The sequence below is a fragment of the Micromys minutus genome (genome assembly GCF_963924665.1).
Source record: "Micromys minutus genome assembly, chromosome: 16".
Lineage (NCBI taxonomy): Eukaryota > Metazoa > Chordata > Mammalia > Rodentia > Muridae > Micromys > Micromys minutus.
This window is the reverse complement of record NC_137985.1, coordinates 36,421,860-36,436,942: the sequence shown is the minus strand read 5'-3', so window position 1 is coordinate 36,436,942 and position 15,083 is coordinate 36,421,860. Positions and strand designations below refer to the sequence as shown.

The 15,083-nt window shown below is 44.0% G+C and overlaps 1 protein-coding gene across 1 annotated transcript; it reads left to right on the top strand.

Annotated features, from left to right (window-relative positions):
* The first annotated feature begins 7,403 nt into the window (after positions 1-7,403).
* TLCD5 (TLC domain containing 5) lies at positions 7,404-14,692 on the top strand. The gene is made up of 3 exons (XM_080930213.1): positions 7,404-7,430; positions 10,138-10,337; positions 11,728-14,692. Exons 2-3 carry the CDS (start codon positions 10,139-10,141, stop codon positions 12,264-12,266), a joined length of 738 nt encoding a protein of 245 aa, XP_080786339.1. The 5' UTR covers positions 7,404-7,430; position 10,138; the 3' UTR covers positions 12,267-14,692.
* The last annotated feature ends 391 nt before the right edge of the window (positions 14,693-15,083 follow it).

The window sequence follows — 15,083 nt, the reverse complement described above, 5'->3', positions numbered from 1 at the left end:
TGGAATCTCCTTCTGTGGGTCTGTGTGTAAAGCTGTCACGTGAAAGCCATCCCAGAAATGGTAGCTTTTTTGTTGTTGTTGTTGTTGTTTTTTAAGACTGAATATCCAGGAAACTGTTGAGACTCAAAGGAATCTCTGTTTCCAAATATATTTGTACAGCAATGACATAAACTATTCCACTGTTAATAAGAGATGATCAGGAGTGTTTTTTGTGCCTTTGTGTGTTTGGGAGTGTGTGTGGGTAGAGGATGTGTGTAACGACAGTGGAAATGGATGGGGGGATAGTTCCATTTAGGACATGAAGTGGGTTCTGGGGATGCCCCCCCAATAACTCAGCATTCCTACCCTGTGAGACGGTCACGCTTTAGAAGCCGAGGAGGTGAAAGATGGTTCCTTACTTTGTATGAGGAAAATATGGCGAATATTTCGGGTCATGTTACTTGAAGATGCCAAGGCTAATCTATCTCACAGATCCTAAATACTGACTATTCCACTGTCGTTATTTACAATGGAAAGCAAAAGCTGCTTAACACAGGATAATTTCATGACTGTATATATCGGCTTGACAGAATGTCTTCTATGTAGCAAGATGGTTGAAGGGAAACTATTATTGAGCTTTTTGCTAGGTTAAATTTTGTTGGTGGTAGGATTTTGTTGTTTCTTTTCTGAGGTAGGGTCTCACTTTGTAGCCCAGGCTGTTCTCAAACTCAATTTTAGCCAGATTGACCTTAACCTCATTACAATCCTCCTGCTTCAGCCTTCTAAATGCTAGGATCACAGTCCTGGAAGCTACCATAACCAGTCAGCCCAGCTTAATTAGAAAAGTAAATAGTTGCAGTTCCTAAAATAAACATTGATCTGTGAGGAAGTAACAGCTGGTAAAGAGAAGAGGGGGATCTGGGTTTGTGTTCCTTTCACATAGCGGTGATCAAAACGCCTGATAGAAGAACTTGAGGCAGAAAAGATTTCTTTTTGCCTGTGGTTTCAGAGGCAGAGAGTGAAGGAACTCAGTGTTGCAGAGAGGAAACTGAAACTACAAAGGGTTTTCAGGAAGGAATGATGGCTAGATAGCCTGGAAGACCTTCCCCTAAGTAGCCCCAAACCCCACTAATGCCATCATGCTATAATTCTATCAAAAGATTATTTCATTCCTTAGGTCTCAACCCTCGTGACCTCTTCTGGAAACATTATCACAGACAGTGGTGTGCCTTGCCAATGTCTCAGATGTCTCAAAACCCAATCAATTTGCAAATCAAAATTAGCCATCATAGGATTAAACATTTGTTACAAATAATAATAACACCCACACGGGAAAACCTACACACAAATCATCAGGAGTCTACTGTTGTTGGTGTTTGAATGCTGCTTATATTTAGACTTTTGTTTTGTGTCATAAAGTGGGGGGAGTCCTGTTGCTAGTGGTTACTCTTGAAAGAAAAGAGATGTAGTTAAAAAGAGTGAGCAGAGGCGGACAGTGGTGGTGCATGCCAGCCCTTGGGAAGCAAGACCAGGCTGATCTCTGTGAATTCCAGGCCATCCTGGTCTACAGAGCTAGTTCTAGGATAGCCAGACAAGGAAACAGTGTCTTGAAAAACCAACCAACCAACCAGCCAACCAGCTAACCAACCAACTAACCAACCAACCAACCAACCAACCAACCAACCAACTAACCAACCAGCCAACCAATCAACCAACCAATCAGACAACAAATCACACATTGAGGCTGAAACAGGAAGGTTGGTTGAGCCTAGGAGTTCAATACTAGTGCATGTTGGGGGCAGTAAAGAGACAGCAGAGGGGGTCTCATCAGAGATTTGAGTGTTTAATGAAAGAACGACTGCAAACACAGAAATATCTGTGCCTATCACTGTACATCTATACATGTTGCTGACAGCTCAGAGCTGATCCTTTCCTGCCTCATACTGCCTACCTAGACATCCTACCCTGGTAGGTATTGAAAACCATTTCATGCACCATCCGGAACTCTGGCTCTCACCCATTGGTCCATATTTTGTATAAAAAAAAAAAAAAAAAAAAAAAAAACAAGGGTGGCGGTGCACTTGGGAGTCAGAGGTAGGTGGACTACTGTGAGTTAGAATTAGCTTGATAGAGCCTCTAACTCACTGCCCATTTTCTGAGAGGAAGCAAACTTGCAGGTGGGCGTGGACTTGGCGAGCATAGCTGCAGGATTCTGTAAAAATTCATAATTCCAAAGAAGTTTAATGGAAGGGTTTTTGGTTTGTTATTTTTTGTTTTGTTTTTGTGGGTTTTCTTGTTTTGTTTTGTTTTTAAGGTGATTCATCTAGGAGCATCTAAGAGACAGACACCTAAGAGAAACATCAGCCAGTGTGCAAGTGTAGAAAAAGGAGGAAAAGATTGGGGGAAGGAGGTGCTGATTATTTCCTACTCTCTGTCTGTCTATCTGTCTGCCTGCCTGCCTGCCTGTCTATTGATAGCAGTGTCTTGCCTTTAGATGGCCTAGTACTACAATGTAGCTCAGACTCTGCCTGACCTTTTGTCTGTTTTTTTTTTTTTGGGGGGGGGGTCCCTTTTGGCAAAGGTTAGCCTAATACTCACTATGTAGATCAGGATGACCCAAGCTACTGAGAATCGGGTACTGGGATTACAAGCCCATGCCACCACGATTACCCATTGAGGCAAAGGAAGAACTATGGGATCCAACTCAGGAGATAATTTCAGTCAGGAAACCTGCCTGTAGAGGTACAGGCACAGGAACCTCTGCCACGGACACTCTGGCATATCTCTGGGTTGCCTCTGTCTCTCTGGATTCTATTCTTTGTGCTCTCAAGTGACTAGCACTGATACTTGCACATGACAGGGCAGGTAGGAGTTTTAAAGCCAGACATGGCAGCACATGCCTGTAATCATAGCACCCAGGAGACTGAGGCAGGGGGATCAGGAGTTCAAAAGCAGCCTTGAGCTCAAGGAGTCTGGACTTAGACCTTGTCTCTAACACGGTTGCACACAGGGAATCTAAACTAGGGGATTGTAAACTTATTCAAAATCCCCTTTTAGTAGAAAAACTCTTACAAGACACACTACATTATATTCATAGTACACAAGTCAAGCATTTCTGGTATAAAAACCATTAAAAATTTATTAATTTATTTGAGAACAATTCTTTGCTATAAATATAATTTTATCAGTTAGAAAATACATAAACAGAGGCTCAGCGGTTAAGAGCACTGACTGCTCTTCCAGAGGTTCTGAGTTTAATTCCCAGCAACCACATGGTGGCTCACAACCATCTGTAATGAGATCTGATGCCCTGTTGTACTGTGTCTGAAGACAGTGACAGTGTAATCACATACATAAAATAAAGAAATCTTTCAATAAGATCACAAAATACATAAACAAATTTGCATACTAATAAAATGGATTGGCTTGTTTGTTTATACAAAAAAATTAAAATCTTGGCTTTTCTTTTTTTTCAATTCAGGTTCTCACTATATAGCTCTGGATGGCTGGAACTCATCATGTAGACCAGGTTAGCTTCAAACTCAAAGATTCACCTGCCTCTGCCTTCTGAGTTCTGGAATTAAAGGCCTGTGACACCCCACCACAGCGGGCTAACACTCTAAAATTATGTGTTTGACTCTGAGTTAATTTAAAAAAAAATATTTACTTGTATTTTATGTGCATGGGTGTTTTGCCCGAATATATGTCTATGCTCTGTGTGAGGGCACCAGATCCTTTATAACCGGACTTAAAGACAGTTGTGAGTTGTTATGTGGTGCTGGGAATTGAACCTATGTCCTCTGGAAGAACAGCCAGTGTTATTAACCTCTGAGCCATCTTTCCAGCCCTGTGTTAATTTTTTTTTTATCTGTAGACATTCAGAAACCAAATTGTACTGCTGTTGAAATTTCCATGATCCCACATCCTATGTGACCCCATGGCTTGAGTGTGTGCATGCTTGTGTGTGCGTTGTGTGCATGTGTCTCAGCTTAGGAAGCCCTTCACTGAGAAAATGTCTGTGAATACAGAAATGTAGTACATACCTGTGGGGAATAAGAGTCAAGCAGAGACAACTTTCTTTTTCTTTCTCTTGTATTGGCAGTGGCCATTTATGTCGCTTTTTGGTTGTTTACAGCAAGGTCTGAGTAAGAACAGAGAACTTTCTATGTACAATAAAAAAAAAAAACTGTATTTTTAAAATTGGTCCAGCTGGCCCAAGCTGGAAGTAACTCACTATGTAGGTGAGATGCTCCTATGACATCACACTGCCTTCTGGTACCATATTTCAGCGTGTCCCCTATCATCTTGTCTGAGTTCATGCTCAACTCCTTTCTATCAAGCATGTCACCTAAGAAACCTTTGGACCTTAATTTCTCAGGCTGTAAATTGGGATTGTAAGGTAGACTCTAGCTTCCATAAATTACCAGTCAAAAGACTTGTAACAATGACGTGACAACATTTTATAAACGTTCTCTGTAATTATTGTCCTTGTGCTGACATTAGTGGAAAACTCTGTCCTCTGCTTGTCCTAAGGGTCGGAGACACCGATGCTTTGGGAGAGCAGAGATAGACTAAAGATAAATTAATATAGTTTGGGGGCTGGAGAGATGGCTCAGTGGGTTAAAAACACTGGCTGCTCTTGCCGAGGACCCAGGTTTGATTCCTAGTACCCCATGCCATCTCAGAACTATCTGGAACTCTAGTTCCAGAGAATCTGAGTCCAACCTCTGCTGTCTACAGGAATGAATGTAGTAGACAGAAATACATGCAGGCAAAACACTCAGAAACATAATAAATCTTTTAAAAAGATAAGTCAGTACCTTTCCATTTCAAGTAATAAAGCTTAATTTCAGAACTCCAGTCTCTCTTGTGTACAGGTCTAGTATCTTTAAAAGGAAAGACACCTTCCCAACTGGAGCCTGTAGACTCCTTAAGTCCTGAACAGTCCATTCTTCTGTGGAACACAGAGACAGTAAAAAGAAAGTCCCAGCTCAACAAGACTGGAATGAAAACAAAATGTTGAAGCAAAACCAAACAAAGGGTTAGGGCTGCTTATGGTCTCTGATCCCACGGATACCTGGTCTGTTTCAGAACACATCCAACAGGTCTTCTCCAATCATCTGCACGCTGATTTTTAACTGATTTTGGCTGAATGCCTCCAAATACCTGTACTCGACTTTGGTAGCAAGCCAGAATCATCTGGTGGGAGCTCCTGGAAATTGATGTCCACACTGATATTTAGATTTTTCTTGTTTTGGGGTGTTTGGCACTGCTATTTAAAAAGCAATATATACATAGTTCTATTTTGAGAGATGGTGAAATCTCTGCCCAAGGCTTGCATATAGTAGTAGCTTAGGGGCACACCTAGTATGTCCAAGGCCCTAGGTTCAACATTAGCACTGGCAGAGAATCACTGTTAGAAATGTAGATTTCAAAGAATGTCCAGAGTTAGGTTCTGAGGTTATATGGGAGAAGCTGATTTTGTCGGTGATCTTTCTCTGGACCACACACTGCACTGTGGAAACTGACAGAGCATAGCAGTATAATCATCTGGCTCAGAACACTGCGGGCTTCCTCTTAGCCACTGAAAGAGATAACCTTGGTCAAATTACCTGGCACTGGTATCAAGACAGCTAAGGTTCTCTGATGGCAGTGGCTCTTTAAATGTGACTAATCCTCTGAATGAGCCCAGGCAGATTTTAAAACACACTTTTCCCTGTCCCGCATCAGACCTACCGGCTCATGACATTTAAGATGTAGTCCGTACATGGGTGTTTTGAAATCACCTTCCAAGTAGTGCTGATGACCAAAGGGCTTTGGAAGTCACCTGGGCTGCTTCTAATGCAGTCCCCCCCCCCCCATTGACTCTGGTTTCTCTTCCTTTTGAGAAAGGTTCCTTGTAGCCCAAACTGGTTTGCATTAGACTTCGGAGTCTTCCTGCTTCCACCTCCTCCTGAGTGCTGGGATTACAGGTGTGAACCATCCCAACTGAGTTACTCCTTCATTAATTCAACCAACAAACATTCATTATACCCGTGCCATACTAGGTTCTAGGAAAACAGGCAGGACCGGTGTCATCTTTACCTTTAAAGGGTTTGTACAACAAATGACCCAAAGTGAGAGCATTTACAATTCCTACACGTCCAACACATCTCTTCTAAAGAGCTTCACTTCTGGGGTCCTCAGCCCCCTATCATTGTCAGCCTTGATCAACAAGCCAGACTTCTCCATTTCACCTCATTATTGTAGTTGAGCCCCAACCCCTGGTTGTGTGTGTGTTTTAATTTTGAGAAAAAGTATTCAGGCTGCCTCTAATTTACAATTCTCCTACCTCAGCCTTCCTTCCAGATGCTAGGATTTTAGGCATAAAATACATTATGTTTACAATTCTTCAAACTCACTATCCCCAGACCCAGAGAGAATCAACGATTTGTCCAAAAATAGAATATAGGCTCGGGAATACAGCTTAGTGGTAAATCATTTGTTTAGCCTGTCTGGGGCCTCTCTGGTTTAATCCCAGTATTGGGGGCACATATTTTAAAGTTAAGTAAAGACAATAGGTGATATTTATGTGGACTTCCACATGCTGGTTCTATGCACTTAGTAATGTAACCTTTTCAAATTTTTATAACCGTCTATGAGAGAGGCATTCCACTCCCCATTCTGTGGAGGATGAAGGAGGCATAGATTTAACTTGCCCAACTGCATACCAAGCCTATGTGTGAGTCTGCAAGTATGTGCACACATGTGTGTGGTGTCACTAGAACCCAGAAGAGGGCGTCAGACTCTTTGAGCCAGCATTAGAGACAGTTGAGTGAATGGGTTCAGGACAGGGAACTCTAGTCCCGGAGAGCAGTCAAGGCTCTTAATTGTTGAGCCATCTCTCCAACCCCTTACTTTTAATCCTTATGTTTACGCTGTGTTAGGAACAGTGCTAAAAAGAGAGCAAGATAATTCCCAGGCCTAAGTACTTTACTGACACCCAGTGCACTTGTTTCACTATTCATATTTAAGTAGGAGATCAAAGACTGTCTTAGTGGGTGCGTGGTACACGCTCAGTGAAGAGCCTGTTCCATCTCACAGGTCAGGATTTATTACGATAGAATACTAGGGGTTGAATCCAAGGCCTTACTCATTGGGCTAACGTTTTCCCACTAAGAAGCCAGACACTCTCTACATCTACAGTCCTACAATGATTTAAACAAACAAACAAGCACAACAGATCGTCCTTCCCTGCCCTATCCAAAGTAGTACCCTCCATCCCGCTTCCTTCCGTGGCCCAGCATCCATTCTGCGCTCTGTCCTCCCAGCCAGCAGGTGCCCCTAGACCCCCGGCTCCTCCTCCGCAGCCGTCACTGCCTAGTCTCCCCCCCACCCCCCTCCTTCTACAGCTTCCTGTCGCCGCGATCCGGGCCCTGGGCTGTAGGCGCCCGGGCGCCGGAGGCATCCCGGTACGCTCCGCCAGGTAACAGCGTTTGCCGGAGGGATGGGCACCGGCCTGCCCTTGGCGCAGGCGGGGAAGGAGCGGGCGAGCGGCCAGGTTCGCGCCGGCTCCTCTGCCCCGGGGCGCCGGGGCCTCTCTGCGCCAAGCTTTGGGCACCCGGCTGGTTGCCTAGATAACGGTTCAGAATGGGGCGATCCTGGTTAGAAGTCGGGCGTGGTCAAGGAGTTGGGCACGTCCCCCCGGGGGATGCGACCTTGCTGCTGGATCGGAACCCGGACTGCAGCTCTCCCGAGGCCGGGAGCCAGGCGCCCGCCCAGCGCCGCGTCTCTCCGGGATGGGGGAGCCCGGGCACCGAGCTTCGAGGGCCTGGGAACCTCCCAGACCCCACACCAGACACGCAGGCTCAAGGTCACAGAGCTGTGTCTGCCGTTTACAAATGCCTGCTTTTTTTTTTTTTTTTTTTTTTTTACTGGAGTGTTTGTAAATGGGCTACTGTTTTCTCCCTTGGGCCAGGGAATTAGGATTCAGAGAAGAGGACTCTAAAAATACTAATCGCCGAGTCCCAATCAGCTGATCCGCCTTACTGGCCAGTGACCCTAGCCTTTGAAAGGAAGTAAGAGGGACAGCGCTTTTCACTCGGGTACTTTGTATGTCTGGCCTTTACTCTGAAGATTGGCCTAGAAGTTTCTGAAAATGTGTCTTAGAACTGAACTGACTTTTTTTTTTTTTTTTTTTTTTTTTTTTTTTCTGTTCTCTAATTTTAGTTTAAACACATTCTTTAGGTTAAAGAGGTTTCCCCACTTACAGGTTTCTGATGGACATCTCGTGTTTTCTTGAATGGGAACCTGATTTCTCATGAAAGCTGGACAAAACTTGCCCTTTGCCCCAGCCCTCTCTGGATAACATTCCTGGGAGTGGCTCGTGTACTGAGGGATGTTGGTCTGCATTTGTCAGAAAAGGGTGAGCGGTTTAAGTGCAGCCATGCAGAGAATTCCTGCAGAGATGAGAAGCGTACTTGACATGTTTGGGATTTCTTTTCTTATTTGTACTTTCAACAAAGGCGCTAATGTATATTAACGCTGACGTGTTGGTCCTTTTTGGAGTCTCTTCTGTCTGTCTAAAGTTAACTCGGTGCTGATTACTGCTCAAATGTATAAGCAACATTTCTAAAATTTAAGTTTTCTGACTTTACTACCATCTGTCTGTCTGCCTGCCTGCCTGTCTGGTTGTCTGTCTATCATTTTGAAACATGGTTTTACTGTGTAGCCCTGTCAGGACTGCAAATCTCTGTGATGCCCAGGCTGAGTTGCTCCTCTAGGCAATCCTCCTGCCTCTGCTGCCCCAATGCTGGGATTATACAGCTACTTTGCTTCACTTTTAACTGAATAATTGCTTTAAGGATTTCTTTCTTCTTCTTCTTCTTCTTCTTCTTTTTTTTTTTTTTTGAATCTCAACATTTACTTAAAAATCCTTTTGCTTCCTTGTTGATAAATAATAGAGTTGGGATGCCTTCCAAGATGTCTGGAGTCTTTGTTTGGCATTCTATTTACATTTGCCTCAAGTTTTGATTTTGACTGATAAACCTGTGACCCAAATCCAGACCTCAGCCAAATTTAGTTTCAGCTTAACCACATTAAAATGCCTGGTGTCATGTGACTTCTAGCAGAAACCAAAGTGGTATTTATTTTATTTGTGAGAGCTTCACCTTTGTTTGCTTGAGTAAACACACACACACACACACACACACACACACACATACACACACACAAACACACACACACACACACACACACACACAGAGAGAGAGAGAGAGAGAGAGAGAGAGAGAGAGAGAGAGAGAGAGAGAAAGAGAGAGAGAGGCAGGCCAGAGGTCAACCTCTGGTGGTATTTCTTAGTCACTGTCTACCTTGCTTTCTGAGGTAGGGTTTCTCAACAAGAATTCATCTGTCTCCATCTCCACAGCACTGAAGTTATTAACAAATACTACCATGCTTGGCTTTTTAACATGGATTTGGGGCTTGAACTCAGGTTCTTACGTTTACCAACTGAGCTGTCTTCACTCCCGTGTGTATGTGATGTGTGTGTGTCTGTGTGTGTGTGTGTGTGTGTGTGTATGTGTGATGTGTGTGTGTGATCCTGGGGATTGAACCTAAGGTGTCACACGAAAAAGGCAAGCGCCCCACCACTGAGCTATATCCCTAGTCCTTTCTCATTCTATTTTGAGGCACGACTCCTGTAAACAGTCCAGGCTGGACTTGAACATGCTTTGTAGACTAAGCTGACTTTCAACTTGGTATTCTCTCGACTCAGCGTCCCGAGTAGCTGGGATTATAGGCATACACGACTATGCCTGTAGAGCACTGGAGTGTGAGCACATTATCAGCTATGCATGCTTCATAGAGCAATTATCACTGTCCAAAGTGGGTAATCTCCGAAAGGTTATTCTTGATAGGCATTTGGTCATCGTTAGTTGAGTGTGGAGTTAGCTTAATGACTCAGAGGACAGTTGCTGGTTTCCAGGTCACGGCTTTCATCAGGTGCCAACATCGAATCGTATAACTTGGAGTTGTAAGCACAGTGGCCACATTTCCGTAGAAGTCTTGGGTTCATGTGTAGTGAAGGGTTTCATTACTGGGCCTGTCTTCATATTATTTTTCTAGTAGGGATTTGGGGTACATTCTTTGTTCTCCTGGTTTTGGTCTCTCCTGTCATAGGATGGCAGTGGGTCTGTGTGTGCAGGTGCTGTGCAGCCTGGCTGGCTGGCTTTCACTCTATACATCTTTCTGCTGCCTGAATAAGCACCGAAGCTGTGAGTGGAGCTGTCGGCTGGTGACCTTCACCCACGGAGTCCTATCTATAGGCCTGTCTGCTTATATTGGCTTCATCGATGGTCCCTGGCCTTTTACCCACCCAGGTAGGTAGAAGAGTCACTGGAGATACTTCCTAAGAGATTTATGATTTAGGGACATAGGAAAAAAAAACTTGTGTAACATTAAAGAATAATTCCCATTCTAATAGTTTGTATTGCAGTCTTCATTGTCAACTTGGAGATTATGCAGGTTTAGGTTCTGTTTTCACAACCCTTTCTGCTGCTGCTGGGGTTCTTTTTTTTTTTTTTTTTTTTTTTTTTTTTGTTACTGGGGATTGAATCTAGGGCTATGAACATGTTAAGCAAGTGTTCTATCACTGGGGGGGCTGTGAACCTGATCTCCTCTCTGTTTTCTTATTTGTTTATTTATCTATTGCTCTATCTGTTTGTTTTTTGAGAAGTTGGCCAGGTTGGCCTGGCTACCCACACTATAGCCAAAGCTGGCCTTGAATGTACTCCTGTTTCAGCCTGCCGAATAGCTGGATCATGCGAGTGTACAACTTCATCATTGATCTTTCCCCCCACTTTGAGGCAGATTCTTATTTTAGAACCCAAGCTGGCCTCAGATTTGTAATCTTTTTTATCGAATTGAGATGAAGTAAATCCTTGAGTTTTGTGTTTTATTTGAGGGTTCTTAGTGATTTCCGATTTGTCAGGTCTTTGTACTGCGTGTCCTTGGACAGGAAGACACTCTACTTTGGAAGTTCTCTCTGGAGTCTACTTTCAGGATGGGTTAGAGCTGCCAGTGTCCAATAACCTAATTCCCCAGGTTAATACATGAATCTGATGTGCATGACAGAGTGACCCAAGGGTCTGGAAACAGATCCATAGCTGGTTAAAAAGAAGGGACTTAAAATATTCACTGAAATAGCAAAGTAAGTATTTTACGTTCTTCCATAGAAAGGAAACTGTGGTTGAACAAGCAAATTACTCATTGATTTATTACTATTTTATTATTTCTCCTGATAGTCTCTTGAGACTGTGTCTCACTGCTCAGGCTTGCTTTTAATTTTCTCTGGAGCCCCTGTCTGTAATCCATAGCCTTGGCACTGAACCAGGGAGACTGCTAAAAGTTCCTGGCTAGCCTTAGCTACATAGCAAGTAGCAGGAAGACCCTGTCTCGAAAAGCAAAAATGAAAGCAAAACAAGAAAGAGCACCATTTTAGATGAGACAGGCTCTCATGGAACCCAGGTAAGCTGTGACTCCCTGTGTAGCCCAGGCTAGATTTGCCCTGATCCTTCCTCCACCACCCAAGTGCTGATATCATAAGTCTAGATTTTAAGTTTTGTTTTATTATCATTTTAAAAAGCTTGAGCCTGTCACTGCTCTTGGCCTCTTCAGTGGTTCAGAAAGCTTTGAGAGACAGTGGCAGAAGATCCCCATGCAGTAGGCCCAGTTCCTAGCCATGTTGTCTTCTGTGTTGATCTGTTTCAGGCTCACCGAACACACCTCTCCAAGTTCACGTACTGTGTCTTACCTTGGGTTACTTCATCTTCGACTTGGGCTGGTGCATCTATTTCCAATCTGAGGGTGCCCTGATGCTGGCTCATCATACACTGAGCATCTTGGGAATCATCATGGCCCTAGCACTTGGGGAGTCGGGCACAGAGGTCAACGCCGTTCTCTTTGGAAGTGAGATCACCAACCCGCTGCTCCAGATGCGATGGTTTCTCCGGGAAACCGGCCACTATCACAGTTTCACGGGGGACATGGTTGACTTCCTGTTTGTGGCTCTGTTCACCGGTGTGAGGATCGGTGTAGGCGCTCATCTCCTTTTCTGCGAAATGGTCTCACCCACACCCAAGTGGTTTGTGAAGGTTGGGGGAGTAGCGATGTATGCAGTGTCTTGGTGCTTTATGGTTAGCATCTGGCGCTTTGCATGGAAGAAAAGCATCAAGAAGTACCACGCCTGGAGGAGCAGACGGAACGAGGAGAGGCAGCTAAGACATAATGGGCATCTCAAGATACACTAGCCAAGGCTTGTTCCTAGTCAATGGATTGGGTTGAACTGGCCATGGGACCAGGGTCAGAAACAGAGTTGAGCTTATAGGGCTCAAAAAGTGAACTTATAGAGAGAGCACTTAGGATTTGAAAAAGGGCTAAAAGTATGTTCAGTCAGTTTCCAAGCTAAGCATGCGCAGTCTTGAAACACCTACTTCTGTGGTGCACTTGTATGTCCTCAGGGATGATTGACAAGTGGGCAGGACTGTATAGTAGTGATGACTGCTGTCACTTGTTTTTGGGTCCCTATGTTCATGGGAGGCCTTGATATGTAGACAGCTTTGAAGAGAACTTGAGTCAAATCAGTGCTGTTCCTTGTTCTTCTGGAACTAACTCCTTTCCCCACACTTACTCCCGATTTCCACGAGACATTTTAAGTATGCTCACCCCCATGTGCTGGAAAGGGAGGGACTCTCAGGAAGGGACATGGGTTAGATGTTCAAGTGTCTGGGAGTTGACACTGTTATGCCAAGAGGGGCAGAGTGGTAGGAGTGAAACTAGCAGAGGTAGGACCTTCCCCCTGGGCCTCCCTTCACTGACTGTGTCAGAGGTTCCCAAGGACACCCTTGGCTTCTCCCAAGGATACCCTTGGCTTCCATGATTCGTCAAGAAGACTCAGGGCCTTGATGTAGGATGATGAAAGGATACGGAGAAGACTCAGCAAAGGGAAAGGGAACCGTTGTCAAAGCTCCTAGGATCTAAGCACTAGTTTCTAGAGTCTTCTACTTGGATATACAGGAGTGATTCATGACAACACACATGAAAGTCATCGAACACTGGGTGTCCCGAGCTTTTATGGCAATGGGTCATGTAGGCACCTTCTAGGTAGCACAAGGCAAACTTCAAGACTCCCCTAAAGCAGTCATTTGGCATAAGCCGTAGAGTTTCAGAAACAGTCTAGGAGCAGTGAGGCAACCTTAACTGGCGGGAGTCCTCTCTACTGTTACAAGCAGGCCTTTGCAAGGATAGCAGCTCAGGATTCCTGTGTTAACTATGTGTGTGCAGATGAGTTGTGGGTAGATTTAGATTTACTTGGTCCAGTTGTACGGGTTCTGCCCTACCAGGAAAAGTATGCCAGTTCTCAGGGCTTTTGTGAATTAATCTGCTAGGCATGAGAGGCCATGGCTAAATTCCACGGGGATTTGTTATGTGGATTCCACTGTACTCGAGATGGGGTTCAGGTTTCAGCTCCTGGTACATACCGCAAACTAGAACCAAAGATTTTAATGTATGTATTGGCCTGAGTCTATTTCCTTCCTTCCTTCATTCCTTCGTTCCTTCGTTCCTTCCTTCCTTCCTTTCTTCCTTTCTTCTTCTCCCTCCTTTCTTCCTTTCTCTTTGTTTTAGATACGCCCTCCCCCCTTTAAATCACCTTTTCCCTTCTCCTGAGACATGGTCTTGCTTGTGTTATTCAGGCTAGACTTGAACCCTATTCTCCTGCTTAAGCCTTCTCAGTGCTAGGATTACAATCCTGTGCCACCATGCCTGGCTCCAATGTAGGGCTTTAATGGGGGAAAAAGTATTATTTGTTTCTGTATTTGTTATGTTTACCATGTTATTTAGTTTGACTGGTTGATTCAGGTGGTAAGCCAGAAAATGGTGCTACTGGAGAAGCAAGGTTAAAGGTCAGCAAGTAGTGTGAGTTCATTCTGTAGTGTCTAGGATCACTAACCCAATGAGAGGTATTAGCTACAGAAGCCGGTCATCGGGGAGGTTGGATATCTACTTTAACAGTAGGACATTTAGGGTGACTGTTGTATAGCTAAAGAGGTATCTTTCAGCTGTCGGGCTTTTGTTTCTGTTTTCTGCACAGATAGCACCATGCCTCCTTTTCTCTGAGATGCTGGTGGTGTTTTCCTTTCCAGCAAAACTGAGGGCAGAACTGGGAACTGGGGAATGCTGATTTCAGCAAAAGCATAGTCAAAAGAGTGGCTTGGCACACGGGCATCAAGAAACAACAAAACAAAACTGGCTTCTGTATTTGGCACTGTGCAACCTGCTCCGGACCAGACAAGCGAGCAGGCTTAATCTAATACCGGCTCCTCCCTCCCTCCTCAGAAGTAAAGGATTGTAGATCTTTCTGTTTGAGGCAAACTCAAGGAAATGCTTGTATGTCTTTTATTATTGTTATTTATTTATTTATTTGACAACAAGACACCTGTACAAGTGATAAGTGGGGAGGAATTCTTCATTTCAGCTCTTCTTGAAGTTCTAACTAGTAACTATGAGGAAATTCAGAGATTAAAAACCCCGTGAAGATGACTCAGCAGTTAAGAGGTTGCCTGTTTTTACAACACAGGTAGACAAAGCGGAGACTAGTGTGTGATGTGTCCCCAGACACAAAAGGGAACACTTACTTGCATTTGAATTACTGTGTAATCATCCCTGATATTGCTCTAGAAGGATTTATATTTCAATATGATTTGTACTAAATTTTATAAAAATAAAATAACTTTATACAAACCTAAGAGTCTGCCTTTGTATCTTTGTTGTGGTTTTGCCAAGGAGAAAAGCCTCTGGCTTGTAGGGAATGTTGCCATCTATTCATACTTAGTGATGACAGTGATCTGCTCTTTAGCATTAATCATTCCTACTTCTTATATGGGAGATAACAATCAGCACATAATCTGCACAGAAAATAGTTTGCCTAAAAGAGGAAGAATAATATTCTGATTTTACCACCTGTTTGAGCAGTTGTCCCCCCTTCCCCCCATTGCTTCAGGCATGCTAGACAAGCACTCTACCCCTGGGCTATGTCCTCATTCCTACTCTTTTTTTTTGAGACAGGG